General features: G+C 37.6%; 1 protein-coding gene across 3 annotated transcripts in view; it reads left to right on the forward strand.

Annotated features, from left to right (window-relative positions):
* RPS6KC1 (ribosomal protein S6 kinase C1) overlaps window positions 1-14,835 on the forward strand; it is a 134,936-nt gene that overhangs the window by 85,794 nt on the left and 34,307 nt on the right. For all 3 annotated transcript variants that reach the window (XM_080647944.1, XM_080647945.1, XM_080647946.1), the window contains 2 exons: window positions 6,445-6,492; window positions 7,724-7,856. In XM_080647944.1, the coding sequence (XP_080504070.1) occupies window positions 6,445-6,492; window positions 7,724-7,856 (181 nt within the window). The remainder of the gene's footprint in view (window positions 1-6,444; window positions 6,493-7,723; window positions 7,857-14,835) is intronic.

Below are 14,835 nucleotides of genomic sequence, written 5' to 3' on the forward strand. Positions count from 1 at the left end.
TTTCGCGGGCCGGACATTCCCCACCTCTGCTCAAAGAGATGTATTTCATCTTGCTCTGAGCTGGTTGGTAATTTTTTGACTGCCAGCAATCCACAAAGCATTACCCTTTTTGGATTGTTTGTTCATTTCATGAAAATGTGGCATATTGAAAGTTCTAGGACAAATAAGACTCCAAAATATTTTTTTCTGTTCCCCTTAAATTCTAAGCTTACCTTTTATACTTTTCTCTACTGAAAATAGATCCTTGGAATAGTAAAAGAAAATATTCTTTAGAACAGAGTTTATAGGTATCCATCTTGAATTCTACTTTTTGTATTTCAATTCTCATCAGTGAAATAACTTTTGTGAGCATATGACCACCAAGAACAGCTTGGTTTCATGGCATAACATGAGAGAAGTGCCTCTACACAGTCTGTTCATGCTGATGCTTTTGATGCTGCGACTTCTGATGCACTAAAGTTGGAGGCTCAATATCTTCTGCTTTTGCAGTAGCTGGGAACATTGCTAGCCTTCTGATGCCAAAGGAAGAGACAGTTAGACCCTAGTGGGGAGAATTATTGGTATTAAAAGTCACCTTTTCCTTGTTTTCTGGGTGTTAAATTTTTAAAAGAGATCTTGTGAGAATAAAGTATGGAATTAATAATTAACAGTTTTAGAAATACATTTTGAATATGATAAGCATACAAAATGAGATGGGTATTTAGTAAATATGAATAACAATTGATTATCATCATGTGGTATTGGGGGGGGGGGAACCAAAGGTTTGTTGTTCAAAACCATTTCTACAGAAAAATAATATTACCAGCTCCTGTAATGCTGCCAAGATGAGTTTAGTTAATAACATTAAAATGGTTAAATGTAAATGATTTTAGCACAGTAAGTATAATCTTATTAGTCTGAAACTATGTTGAGAAAAACTGTATTACAGTTGTATGTTTTCTCTGGCTTCTTTATTATTATGTTTATCTCATTCTTTTCTGGTATGTTCATTGATGTGTGGATTCCCAGAGTTGTAATTTGCACAGTTGAAGTCCAGTTAGATTGTATCTAGCAAACAAGAATAGTGCTTTGACACCATTAAGGGAAGGCTGTGTTGGTCCAAGCTGACTCTGTCAACTTTTCTTAACATTTTTCTAACTTTTATGAATTGTTGTGGAGTCCTGTGAAGTAACAAGCATCAAAGTAGAAATAGATATTCTCTCAAATTACTCAGGTAATCTTTCTTTTTATATTTTATTTTATTTTATTTTATTTTATTTTATTTTATTTTTTAAAGCTTTTATTTAAAAATATATATATATGTAAATAATTGATTTCAGAGAGAAAGGGAGAGGGGAAGAGAGATAGAAACATCAGTGATGAGAGAGAATCATTGATTGGCTGCCCCCTGCAAGCCCCCCACTGGGGATTGAACCCGTAACCCAGGCATGTGCCCTTGACCGGAATCAAACCCAGGACCCTTCAGTCTGCGGTCTGACGCTCTACCCACTAAGCCAAACCAGCTAGGGTGGTCATCTTTCTTTTTAAAGGCATTACAGCTGAAGGTATTTTTAGAGACCTAAAGATTTTGAATGTCAACATTTAAATATCTAAAAAGATTCAAAAATGGGTGACACAATCTTCGGTAAAGGGAGCTCTCCATACTTCTTCACCACAATCAATGTCTTTATGGTATTATCTTTTTTCTCCAAATTTATTCTTCGTATGCTTAAAAAATTATCATCATTTGATGCTTTTGATATGCTCCTCCACCCCTCCTGTCTTTCCAAAGGTGAAACCTAGTTAAATATTAGTCCTTCCCTATTCTAGTTAATGGAGAGACCCAGACTTCTAATTTGTTGGAGCTTTTCCTACCACTGTTGTGAAGGAAGAGTGGGCAAGTCTCGTTGTGTTGGTGGAATTGAAGGACAGATGAGGCTAATCTTTATGGGATAAGTTGTCTGCTTTTTTCCCCAGTGAGGAGCAGTCCTTCTAGATATTGCTACAGGCAAAGATGGAGTAATCTCTTCTGTTAGATCATATGCTAATATAGTGCTGATAAGTAAATGTGAAAAATGAAAGGGAAATACAATAATTGTATTCTCTCAATAAGGTATGCTATCCAAGATAATTATTTCATGACAGTTTTAGTTATAGTACTTGTTTTATTATGAAATAAGAGATGGGTTTAGGAGCCTTTTATTGGAAAGACAATTGTATCAAATTAGTACCAAATTAGATTTTTGTCTTTATAAAGGTGAGCAAGCCCATGAGCAGTTTTTAAATTGATGTGTTCTACGCTACAAATGAACAAATTCTGTTTGAGGGTTAAAGAAGCTATTATTTTGTCCTTTATGCTGACAGCTTCATTACAGATTGGCCTACTATTGGCATTAAAAAAATGTTTGGCTCCTTATGATCTTTGTGCATGCAACTATAATATTAATGCAGCACCACAGCACTGTTCATTAAGAAATGACTTTAAATGAGGTTGAAGCGTGTACATTTGGAAAGATACAGATGTTAAATGCAGTCATTTCTCGTTGTATACAGCCGTATGGCTAATAATTTCCAAGTGGCTAAAGCTCTTGTTAGCAAGAGTGCTGGTGTGTTAAGAATGGCTCTATAAATAACTTTAAGAACTGAAGTTGAAGGTGCTTCTTTTAAAGACTATTGTTAACTAAACATTATTGCCAAACAGATGGAAAGCATTCACTGGCCTGATGTTTTTAGGTCTAATTATATTATCACCAGCCCTGTACGGCTCAGTTGAAGAGGTGTATCCAGAGGCCAATTTATAATCATTTAGCCAACACCTGTTTGGGAGAAATTGACAGTCAAAGGGCACATTTTAAAAAAACCACATATGTTCTTGTGTTTATGGCCTCAATGTGAACGTAGTCTAGCTGCAGACAAACTTGGTAGGAGAAGAAGGTAAATGTAAACAAAGCATCACTTCCCAGGCATGTTTATCGGTCTTCATTTGGCCTTTTTATCTGATCCACTTCGTGCTCCATGGCTAAGTGAGATGGCAAAGAGCTATCACTTCTGACTTATGCACATAGAGGCAGTTTAGTCAATTCAGAAGCTTCTGGTAGGAGAAAGAAGTTCTTTCCTTTGTACAGCTTCCATACCTTTTACCCAGTGAAACGTTTCTATTTCATAGAGATGTATCTTGTTTAAATAGGACTGGCATTCTGGTGAGTGGCTTAAAGGAGTCATAACTTGATATAAAAACAAATGAGATCTGAGGAACCCTACATGTCTTCACAGACTCGGTGTTCATTGAGTTCGTTTTGCAGAGAGAGGGCAGGGCCCTGTGCCTCCTTTTTGCTCTCATGATATGTTACTTTAACTGTCAAGGTTCACGTTCTTTGGATGTGTTTCCATGCGGTGGAAGATTGGTGCAGAAGGTAGCTCAAAGGGAGATTATGGGGAGAATAGGTCTATCCTCTGAAAATAGTTTCAACCCGATGATCCTACCAACTCTTTCATTTTAGTGTTTTTCCTTTTGATATATTTTTGTATGAAAAAGATTTATATATGTCACCTCCATTTTCTTATCACCCATTATTAACTCAGAGGAGTCTGGCTCCTATCTCCACCAGTTCACTGCATAATGCAATATTTATAAAAAGTTACCAGTGGCTTTCTATTGCCCTAGGCAGTAATTCCTTCTCCTTTCTCAGTCTTTGTGGCTTCTAGATGCTTACACTAATTTAAAGCATTTTCTTTCCTTGACATGGTTTTATTTTTTTGAACCTCTACATTTTCTGGTTTTCTTCGTACTTTTCTCACTATAATTTTGGTGTTTATTGCCTATATATTCTCAATATAACAACTATGTATAATATCCAGAATTTAGACATAACTAGTATAGCTTAGCAATTAAAAAGGAAGAACCCTGTGGCCAGACTGCTAGGGTTTAAATTTCACCTTTACCATTGCTTAAATTCTTGAGCATGAGCAAGTTAACAGCTTTATGTTTGGTTCCTCATCTGTAACATTGGTTAAAGTGTATCTGCCTCTTTGGACTGTTGAGTGCATTACATGATTTAATTCTTTAAAACCCAGTACAGAGCCTAGGATAAAGTAAAGCATTTTAGTGGGGCATGTTCTCCTGCCTTTAGCTATTGTCTTTATGGAGAATACTCAAATATAAACCTTTAGTTTCAGTTTATTTTCTAAGCTCCATTCCCATATGGCTGTCTACCTTCCATACTTTTATACCTGAATTCATTCACTTTGAACATTTATTATGGGAGACTCATGGATTGGAGGAGACATATTTTTCTGCCCCATACAGCTTTCTGTGGCTGCCATAACAAAGTATTACAAACTTAGCAGCAAATAAAACAACTGAATTTATTGTCACGTGGGATAGATGTCTGACGTAGGTCATGTTGGGCTAAACTCAAGGTGCTGGCAGGGCTGTGTTCCTTACTGGAGACTCTGGGGAAAAACATCTTTGGTGACCATTATTCTGCTTTCAACATGCTGATACAAACCTTAAATTGGGAGAGAGAGAAGTAAGCATAAAACCAAACTGAAGGATTAGAAATGCTATATAGAAGTTGGTACCGTATAGACAGGAAAGTGAGAACAAAGGAAGAAAAGACTGTTACTGAGAGATAGACATTTGGAAAGATGAGCACTTGTTTGGTAAGTGGATGGAGGAACATTTAAGGGAGAAGAAGCAATAATAGTGATAGCAATAATAATAATAACAACTGGCTATACCAGCACTTTTACAGGATTATCTCTCCCTGAAATTTTCACATATGATAGACACCATTATTATCTACCATTATAGCTCCTACAGATGAAGCTGTAATGCCTTCACAGTTAGAATAGAAATGGTAAAATTATCACATTGGGTTGTTGAAAGAATTAACATTGATTACACATGGTTAAAGCACAGCACATAGTAAACACTTAAAGCCTGGTAGGTGAAGGACAGTAGAGGGTGGATAAGGAAATAGGAGGTGGAAGTGACTGTCTTGGTCACTGGTTATGAAGGTAGGGGGCAGGGAATTTATAGTGACTTAGGGAACTTTTTGGTTGGGGGTGTTCTGTGGATGGTGGTATTATTCAGGTTTATAGGAGGAGAAACAGGATTTTGTTTTGTTTTTAGTTGGGACAGGGCTTTGGGGAGAGAAAGGGGTGAGCTCAGAAGGTATCTGTGGGAATATTCAATTGAAATTAAATGGAGACCTACATAAGTATATCAATCACTCAGAAGAGAGGTCAAAGATGATGTCACTATTACTTCAAATTCATCATGTCAAAAATGGAATTTACCATCTTCTCAAATTGCTGTCTCATCTTAACTCAGCACTTTTTCTTCTGACCACTTATTTTTTTTCATCCTTGACTCCCAGTGCTCTGGAGTTGAGGGGGGAAAATCCCTGTTTACGGTGCTTGCTGATTTCTGTGTTGTAAATACTGTCACTGCGCATTTCAGATGGTGGCTGCTTTGGTGCTACAACGGTGGGGTTGAATTGCTGCAGCAGAGACCTCCCTCATGGTCCCGCAAAGCCTAAAATATTTACTATCTGTCTCTTTATAGGAAATGTTTGCCAACCTCTGGTTATTTATTTAATAATAAAATATTAAAATGGTAGGATAATTTTGTATCCCTCTTTGCTCCTTCCATCCATCAAGAGGGTGGGGAGTGCGGAGTTTGAGTGGCAGTGTGTGAGATCATGAGGGGTCTTGAGATCATCTTTTGGACTTAGGTTTTTTATCTGAATGAAAGGAGTGACATGATCTACTTCATTTTAAAAAGAAAACCCTGCCTGCTATTTAGAGAACAGACCAAGGGCAGCAGAGATGGAAGCAGAGAGATCTGCTGGGAGGCAGTTGTTTTAATCCAGGTGCGTCTTTGTTTGGATCAGGGAAATAGCCATCAAGTGGTGAGGCACGTTCAGTTCTAGATACATTTTGAAGATAAGGCTAACAGAATTTGCTGATGGAAAAAGAGGAGTTAGGATGAGTCCAGGATGGAGAAGTGGGACCATAAGGATGCCTCAGACTGGAGCTTGAGTTACTGCGATCACATTATAATAGAAAAGGGCCATGTAAGGGGCTTTAGGGAGAAAATCGAGATTTTGGCAATTACTGTAAAAAAATTGTTCTTAACCGTAATGTTTCAAGAGAAAAAAATTCTAAAATAATTTTTCATTCACTTTTAAGAAATGTATTTTAAAATAAATCTAGGAAACATAGTAATGTTTCTAAAATATGGCATTTTTATAAAGAAAACCATAATAAAACCTTCTTTAGGTAAGATAACTTTAATCCTGTGATTTGGTGCCTTTAAAAAAAAAATCTATTCAGAAATTAACCATTTTTGTGGAGTCAATTTAGCACTTTCCCCCAAACCCTTAAAGTGTAATTTTAAAAAGTTATGAGTTAATGTTGCATTGTATTGTGAATAAATTCTCACTCATATTTTTTATGTAGGTTTTACTTGTAATGGACACAAGAACAGAACAGACATTCATTTTAAAGGTAAGTAGAATTTGTATGTTTACTTATTTAAACTTTTTAGTAATTTTAAAAATTTATTTATATGTTTAATGATTTTGAAATTTATTTTCAAATTGTGCTCTGAAAGAAAAAAAATTAATATTGTTTTCCTGGGTGTTTGAATGTTCTATTTTGAATGTTCATTTATATTTGTGGTGATCTGTATTTATTTTATCTTTTGTCCTTCCATTGCATACATTTAACAAGCATTTTAGATATTAGAGTATGGAGGAAATAATTTGGATAAGTTGAAGACTCATTTCATGTTGTTTAAATGTATAATGTACAGTTTAAATTCATCTCTAATACTTCTTGTATGATTTGTGGAGACCATATACCATTTAACCTATGATTATGATTAAGTGCTGACATTTTACCTTAAAGTCTTTGTAACAAATATTTGGGAAAGTGTTATCTACATCCCTGGCCTTCTTTTTTATTTCTGTTTTGATTCTCTATATAACTCCATTTGTAACTAAATGAATAAGGAAGGAAAATCCCCTCAGTTTTTAAATTTTTAAATTGTATTTGAAATGGATTGTGACAATACACATTCTACAAATACCCCAATTTAAGCATTTCCACAGCATCCAGAATTAACCAATTTCATATTTTATATTTCTTTTTTTGACGCATGGCAGTAGATTGATCACATTGACATATACTGAAACGAATTTCTTTTTATGAATATATTTTATCACTGGCATTTCCCCAGATTTTTAAACCAAGGTATGACACCAGAAACTACACACACCTCTTCCTTTGGAGAAAAGTAAAATAATCTTTGTGCTTTTTTATAATAGAATTTTAAAATTGCCTGTTTAATCTAGGAATAACTTTTGTGTCGCAGGAATTTGAATTGATCTCACAATGTCTACTGCTTTAAAGATACACACAAGTAAATAAAACTTAAGAAAAGGTCATAGAGAAATAACTGTGTATGATCCTGATGACTTAGTTTGAGAGCATCTCTAATAAAAACACTGACCCACGTAATTGATTTTAATGGCAGCTTTGTGGCATCTTCTGTTCTCTGGATTCTCGCCAGATGCCATCAGCAGAGCCTCCAGGGACTGAGGGGCATAGAGCAGCAGATGAGTGGTTTCTCTGAAGCCCAGAGTAACTCGGATAGATTAGTTTGGTTGATAAACACAGAGCACAGCAGGCTCCAAAGGCAACTGAGGGTACAACTGACCTTTTTGTTCTCTGTCAGGGTCTAAGGAAAAGCAGTGAATACAGCAGGAACAGAAAGACCATCATCCCCCGCTGTGTGCCCAACATGGTGTGTCTGCACAAGTACATCATTTCTGAGGAGTCGGTATTTCTTGTGCTGCAGCACGCAGAAGGTTGGTTTGTACTTTAAATATTTTTGGAGCGAGGAATGTCACCTATTTAGCTTTTTGGTTTCTGGAATGTCCATCTGTCATTACACGAACGGATAAAACATATGAAACACACGTAAGAAACTGTTGCCTTCTTCCTCTGCCTTCCCTTCCTACTTTGAGTTGGGAGGGGAAATGAAAACCCAGGTGAGAAGCAGATTTCACTGGAGCTATAGGAACGTTCTGCTGATATACTTAACTCCTTGCTTTCTCCTAGACTTGATCTGATGGGATGAGAATGTGTGCTGAGAGAGCCAGGTTTAATTGTACAGATTTTATTTTGTTCTCTTGTTCTCTACTGAAAGGATACATTAATGTTAGATGACTAAAATAAAAAGCATCCCCTGAAGAATTAATTAATTACCTCCCTTTTTAGAAGGCCCGGTATTTGCTTGACATTTGACATGACCCAGTTATTCGAATATGGGTTTTTGCAAATACAGCCATTGGCATCACAGATGGGGACAAATCAGAGGAAAGCACACAACTTTGCCTTCAAACTCTGTGAAATTTCAGCTCTGAGTTGAGCGAACAGGTGGCAAAAAGACTATGTTTTGATTTGTTTTTGCCTTTTAGTGCCTGAATTAAAATTTTTTTTCTTAAAAATAACTGAATACAGCATATAAATATAAATCCACAGTATAAATATTGCCTTTTGGCTTTTCAGAGGTGTTCTTTAAAATGGTAAAAATTTTAAATTTTCTGTATTTTACGAAGGTGTTATTATTATTTTTACATTACTGAGAATAGGGAACTATTGTGCTTTACTAATAGGCATAATATTTGAATTTAATGCATTTTCCCAGGAAAATGAGTCATTGCTTTGCAGAATGAGGTCTCTTATGAGAACTAATGCAAGATTTTTGATGGCAGTAAACTATTAATATTGTTTATTATGAAGTACAGCACAAGATAACTACAGATGGAGGGAAGACCTCCATATGTGGTACTTAATAGGAAATTCAGAAGGGGCTCCATGGTCTCTCAGGTATTAAGAGAGTTAATTGCGTGTGTGAATTGGATAACTAATTCACCTTTGTTCAGACATTATAGACAGCTTTTATCTGAGGATACCAGTGCATTACAGACATTATTGAATTAGAGGTCATGTCATCTGATAGTGGAATACAACCACCTCTGGTGTGGAACAAAAATAACTTGTGCAGTAATAATCCATAATAATTTAGAACAAGGTCAGTAGGATGAATGTAATTATAGTCAATGTTCTATTAACCAGGGTGGATTATTCATGTTGGAGATTATCTGTGGCAAATTTTTAATCCTATTTTACCCCTGTTATTTACAACTTCCTCTTCCTGTTCTCTTGCTTCTTCAGCTCATACTTCAGTTTTTCTTTGGCCATTTTCTCACCTTCCCTTCTACTCTAAAGCTGATATTTCAACTGAATTTATTGTAGTACTATAGAAAGTCTTTATAATCTGTCTTAAAGACATAGACATAATAGTTTTCAAATTTTCCACTATTTTAGATTATCTTTACCAGGTCTCTTTTCCTTTGTTGTTGACCATGTCTGAATTTGAATGGTCACATGACCATAGGATTTGTCATGGATTATGTAAACACTAGAGGCCCGGTGCACAAAATTCGTGCACTGGGGGAAAGAGAGGGGGGAGAATCCCCTCAGCCTGGCCTGCACCCTCTCCCAGTCCAAGAGCCCTTAGTGCTGCTGTGGAGGCGGGAGAGGCTCCCACCACCACCGCTGCGCACACCAGCCATGAGCCCAGCTTCTGGCTGAGCTCACTGACCACCAGGGGGCAGCTCCTGCATTGAGCGCCTGCCCCCTAGTGGTTAGTGCGTGTCATAGCGACCGGGAGTTCTGCCGTTCGGTCTATTTGCATATTAGCCTTCTATTATATAGGATTGGGCGGTAGGGAATCTCTTTTTACTGTGTTTCTTAGGTGTCTATTGTTTAATTTTAAGAAGCTTTTATAATGCAAAAATATTAAATTATAGTACAAATGGGGACTCTGGATTCATTTAATATTCAACAAATTTATTGAGTGTGTCTAGGTGAACAAGACAAGAAAAGAGCCTGCCCCTTTGAAACTTACATTCTTGTTGTGAAGAATCAAACAGAAAAACTAAAAGCATGAGAATATTAGATAATAATAAGGACTATACTAATCTTTTATTTTTTATTTATTGATTTCAGAGAGGAAGGGAATGGGAGAGAGAGATAGAAACATCAATGATGAGAGGGAATCACTGACCGGCTGTCCCTGTACGACCCCCACTGGGGATCCAGCCCACACCCGAGGCATATGTCCTGACCGGGCATCAAACTGTGACCTCCTGGTTCATAGGTCAACACTCAACCACTGAGCCATACTGGCTGGGCAATACTATACTAATCTTTAAAAGAGAGAGATCCAGTAGATAAGGACTGGGGGACTATTTTAGATTAGGTAGTCAGGGAAGTCCAGGTGACATTTAAGAATTCTGAACGACAAAAGAAGTAACCATTTGGATATAAGGGGGAAGCACATTCCAGGTACAGCATCGGTGAAAGAAATTGAAGGCAAAAACAAACTTGGAATGTTTGAGGAAAAGAAAGTAGATCATTTGGTTGGAGTGTAGTAGGTGAGGGTAATAGTAGAATATGGGGCTATGGGAGAAGCAGGCAGGAGACTTCTATGACAGAGTAAGGACTTTGGCTTTTATTCAAGTGCATTGGGAAACATTGGACATCTGAAGCAGTGATCAGAACAGATTTACATTAAGAAAAAAACCACTCTGGCTATTGTTTGCGGAAGGGATTGTAGAAAGATAAGACAAGAAGCAATGAGAAGGCTAATAAAGTAGTCTCGGGCAAGAAATTATGATGGCATGACCTTCTAGGCTACTAGCAGAGATACTTGGAGTCCATGGTACCTGTAATGAAATAAATTTTGGGAGAGAAGAATTTAGGGTAATTTCTTGGATTTGGCTTGAGCAATCAAGTGAACTAGATGATGGATAGTGTGCTATCTTTTACATATTAGTGGTACTTTCTTTGTTATCTCTGTGAATTAGGAAGTTGTGCATATAGCATACAAATGTCACTTTCATATGCTGGATAAACTGTTAATGAAAAAGTAAATGAGCAGTTGTTTTTTTCATAATATGAATATTTGAATATTTATGATTTGTGGCTTTAGTTTTCCTCTGCTTACATAATTCACATGAGTCTCTTGGACTCATTTTCTTTCATTCAGTCAGAAATGTATTGCATGCCTACTGGGATACAGTCTTAGTTCTAAAATAGACAAAGACTGCCCACTTGGAACTTACATTATAAAAGCCAGACAGACAGTAAACAAATACTTAAGTAAATATATGTCAGATGGAGATAAATAAAGGAAGGGAATGCCAAAAGGGCAAGGTAGGAGTTGCTATTTTATATAGAGTGGTCCCCTTAGTAAGAAGGGACATTTGGCCAGTAACTTGAAGGAAGTGAGAGAGGGAGCAGTGTGGATACAGGAGGGAACAATATCCTGGTAAGAGAGAATACTACTCAGGCTTGGAGGCAAGAGCGTGTACTTGGTGTACAAGAAGCAGGAGTGTCAGTGTGGTGGAAGCAGAATGGGAAGAGTGGCAGGAAATGAGCCTAGCAAGGTGGGGAGGCAGGTGGGCAGATCCTGTGTGGTCTTGTAGGCCACTTTAAGAACTTGATTTTTATTGATAGACTAGAGGCCTGTGCACGAAATTCATGTACGGAGGGCAGGGGTGTGTCCTCAGCCCAGCCTGCATCCTCTCCAATCTGGGACCCCTTGAGGGATGTCTGACTGCCCATTTAGGCCCGGTAGGATTGGGCCTAAACAGGCAGTTGGACATCCCTCTCACAATCCAGGACTGCTGGCTCCAAACTGCTTGCCTGCCTGCCTTCCTGATTGCCCCTAACTGCTTCTGCCTACCAGCCTGATTACCCCCTAACCATTCCCCTGCCAGCCTGATTGATGCCTAACTGCTCCCCTGCCAGTTTGTTTGCCCCTAACTGCCCTCCCCTATAGGCCTGGTCCCCCCTAACTGCTCTCCCCTGCAGGCCTGGGTCCCCCCCAAATGCCCGTCCCTGTAAGCCTGGTCGCCCCCAACTTCCCTCCTCTGCAAGCCTCATCATCCCTAACTGGCCATCTTGTGGTGGCCATCTTGTGGTGGCCATCTTGTGTCCACATGGGGGCAGCCATTTTTGACCACATGGGGGCAGCAATTTTTTGTGTTGGAGGGATGGTCAATTTGCATATTACTCTTATTAGATACTAGGATAGATAGTTATTGGGGCACATTGTGGCAAGATGGGGATCACTGTGGCTGCTTGGTAGAAAATAGAATATAGAAGGACAAAGGCAAAAGCAGAACAGTGTGGAAGTTGTTGCAGCAATCCACGTGAAAATGATGGGGGCTTGGACAAAGTGTTAATGGTGGAGGTGGTGAGAAATGGTTATTAGATTCCGAATGTATTTTGAGGATAGAACTGACATGATTCCACCTTGCATGACTCCAGGGTTTTGGCTCAAAGAACTGAAAGAATGGAGTTTCCATTTTCTGAGATGGGAAAGCTGAGGGAGAGGCAGATGTAGTGGGAGCAATCAGAGATTTAGTTTGGACATGTGAGTGTGAGGTGCTTATTAAATCTAGGTGGTATAGAATAGGCAGTTGGATATACCAGATGAGATTTTAGGAGAGAGGTTTAAAATGCTTGTTTTTGTTAATGAATCTCTTACTTTGACTCTAAGGAAGAAAAAGTGGGAAAATAATTGTATTCAGTAAAGACCATGAGTGTTACTGAAACTTAATAAGTTCTTAAGATTATGGATTAAATCATATTCATAATACATATTCCAGCATTTAGCAGAATGCTTAGTATATGGAAGGTGCTCAGTGTATAATTGTTGAATACTGAGTCAGAGGAAAAATGAATGACTAGGTTAGAAGAAAATGATTGGAAAAGCCTTTGAATGTACACCAAATAGATGGGAGATGGGAAGTAATTTCTACCCAAGTTATTTCCAGGGAGTGAAATTATTATCTTTTTATTAACTAGTTTAAAAATTTATAAAACTAATATATAAAGAAATTAATTTGAACTATGTAGAAGTACACAAAGTAAAATTAAAACTCTCCCTTCCTATTCACTTTAATGCCCAGCTTCATTCTCTAGAAATAGCGGGAAATTTCCTGTGTATATAAACATATACTCCCTACCTGTCTGCTTAAAAAACAACACATAAATGAATCTTAAATATTGTTTTATAGCTTATTCTCCTTCCCCCATCTTAACAGTGTATCTTGGACAGCTTTCCTTTTCAGTGTATATAGGTCTGCAGTATACTGTAATGCTTAAAAACAAGGATTCTGGAGCCAGTTCACCATTTAGTAGTTGTATGACTTTGGACAAGTTACTTAACTTTTTTTGTGCCTATGTTTCCCTATCTATAAAATAGGGGTGATAGTAATTACCTACCTCATAGGACTGATGGGGTTGTGGGGGGTTTTTTGCAAGACTGCAAAGAAATTTGTTAAATTTAAATTTGCTTGATTAGAATTAGAACTTAAAATTAATATGTATGAGCCCTAACCGGTTTGGCTCATACCGGTTAGTGGATAGAGCGTCGGCCTGGGGACTCAAGGGTCCCAGGTTCGATTCCGGCCATTTTATATGCTTCAATGGGGCTTAGAAAGGTGTCATTTAGATTTTTAAAGTGTTAAAAATGGTAAATATGTTTGGTATTTCTATTTCTATTTTGTGGTTTAGCCAATAATAGGATTAAATAGTTGATATGAGTAAAGTACTTAGAACAGGGCCTAGTACATAGTAAACACTATGTAAATATTTAAAAGTATTGCTCTAATTTTTTTGAATAAATACAAAGTATTTGGTAGTATAGATTTACCATAATTTATTTAATTACCCCGTTAATTGGTATTTAAATTGTTTCTAGTGCTTTTACTGATATGTCTTTGTTTTTTGAGAACTAATTTTAAGAGAAATTCCTTGCAGTAGAATTGCTGGGTCAAAAGATGATTTTGATCATTGGTCTAGCAATATTTTATCATACATATTAACTAATTAATTAATTAATTTTTAAAATATATTTTATTGACTTTTTACAGAGAGGAAGGGAGAGGGAAAGAGAGTTAGAAACATGGATGAGAGAGAAACATCAATCAGCTGCCTCCTGCACACCTCCTACTGGGGATGTGCCTGCAACCAAGGTACATGCCCTTGGCCGGAATCGAACCTGGGACCCTTGAGTCCCCAGGCCGACACTCTATCCACTGAGCCAAACCGGTTAGGGCTCATACATATTAATTTAAAGTTCTAATTCTAATCAAGCAAATTTAAATTTAACTAATTTCTTTGCAGTCTTGCAAAACCCCCCCCACAACCCCAATAGATTCAAATCCGATGAGATACAAAGAGAGAGTTTTAATTAAACCTTATGAAATACTATTTTCATAGCTTAAAATAGCTAATATCTAATATTTTATATGCTTCAATGGGGCTTAGAAAGGTGTCATTTAGATTTTTAAAGTGTTAAAAATGGTAAATATGTTTGGTATTTCTATTTCTATTTTGTGGTTTAGCCAATAATAGGATTTTTTAAGGTTAATATTTTTAATGCTACAACAGTAAGATTGACTTTGTGTACGTTTGTCTGTTGGGTCTGATCTTATCTCTATCCTATCTAATAAAAGAGTAATATGCAAATTGACCATCACTCCAACACACAAGATGGCCGCCACAAGATGGCCGGCAGGGGAGGGCAATTGTGGGCGATCAGGCCAGCACGGGAGGGCAGTTGGGGGCAATCAGGCCAGCAGGGGAGGGCAGTTAGGGGTGACCGGGCCAGCAGAGGAGGGCAGTTGGGGGGGGGGACCAGACCTGTGGGGGGGGGCAGTTGGGAGGGGGGACCAGGCCTGCAGGGGAGGACAGTTAGGGGCA

This window comes from Plecotus auritus (assembly GCF_963455305.1).
Source record: "Plecotus auritus genome assembly, chromosome: 12".
Taxonomy (NCBI): domain Eukaryota; kingdom Metazoa; phylum Chordata; class Mammalia; order Chiroptera; family Vespertilionidae; genus Plecotus; species Plecotus auritus.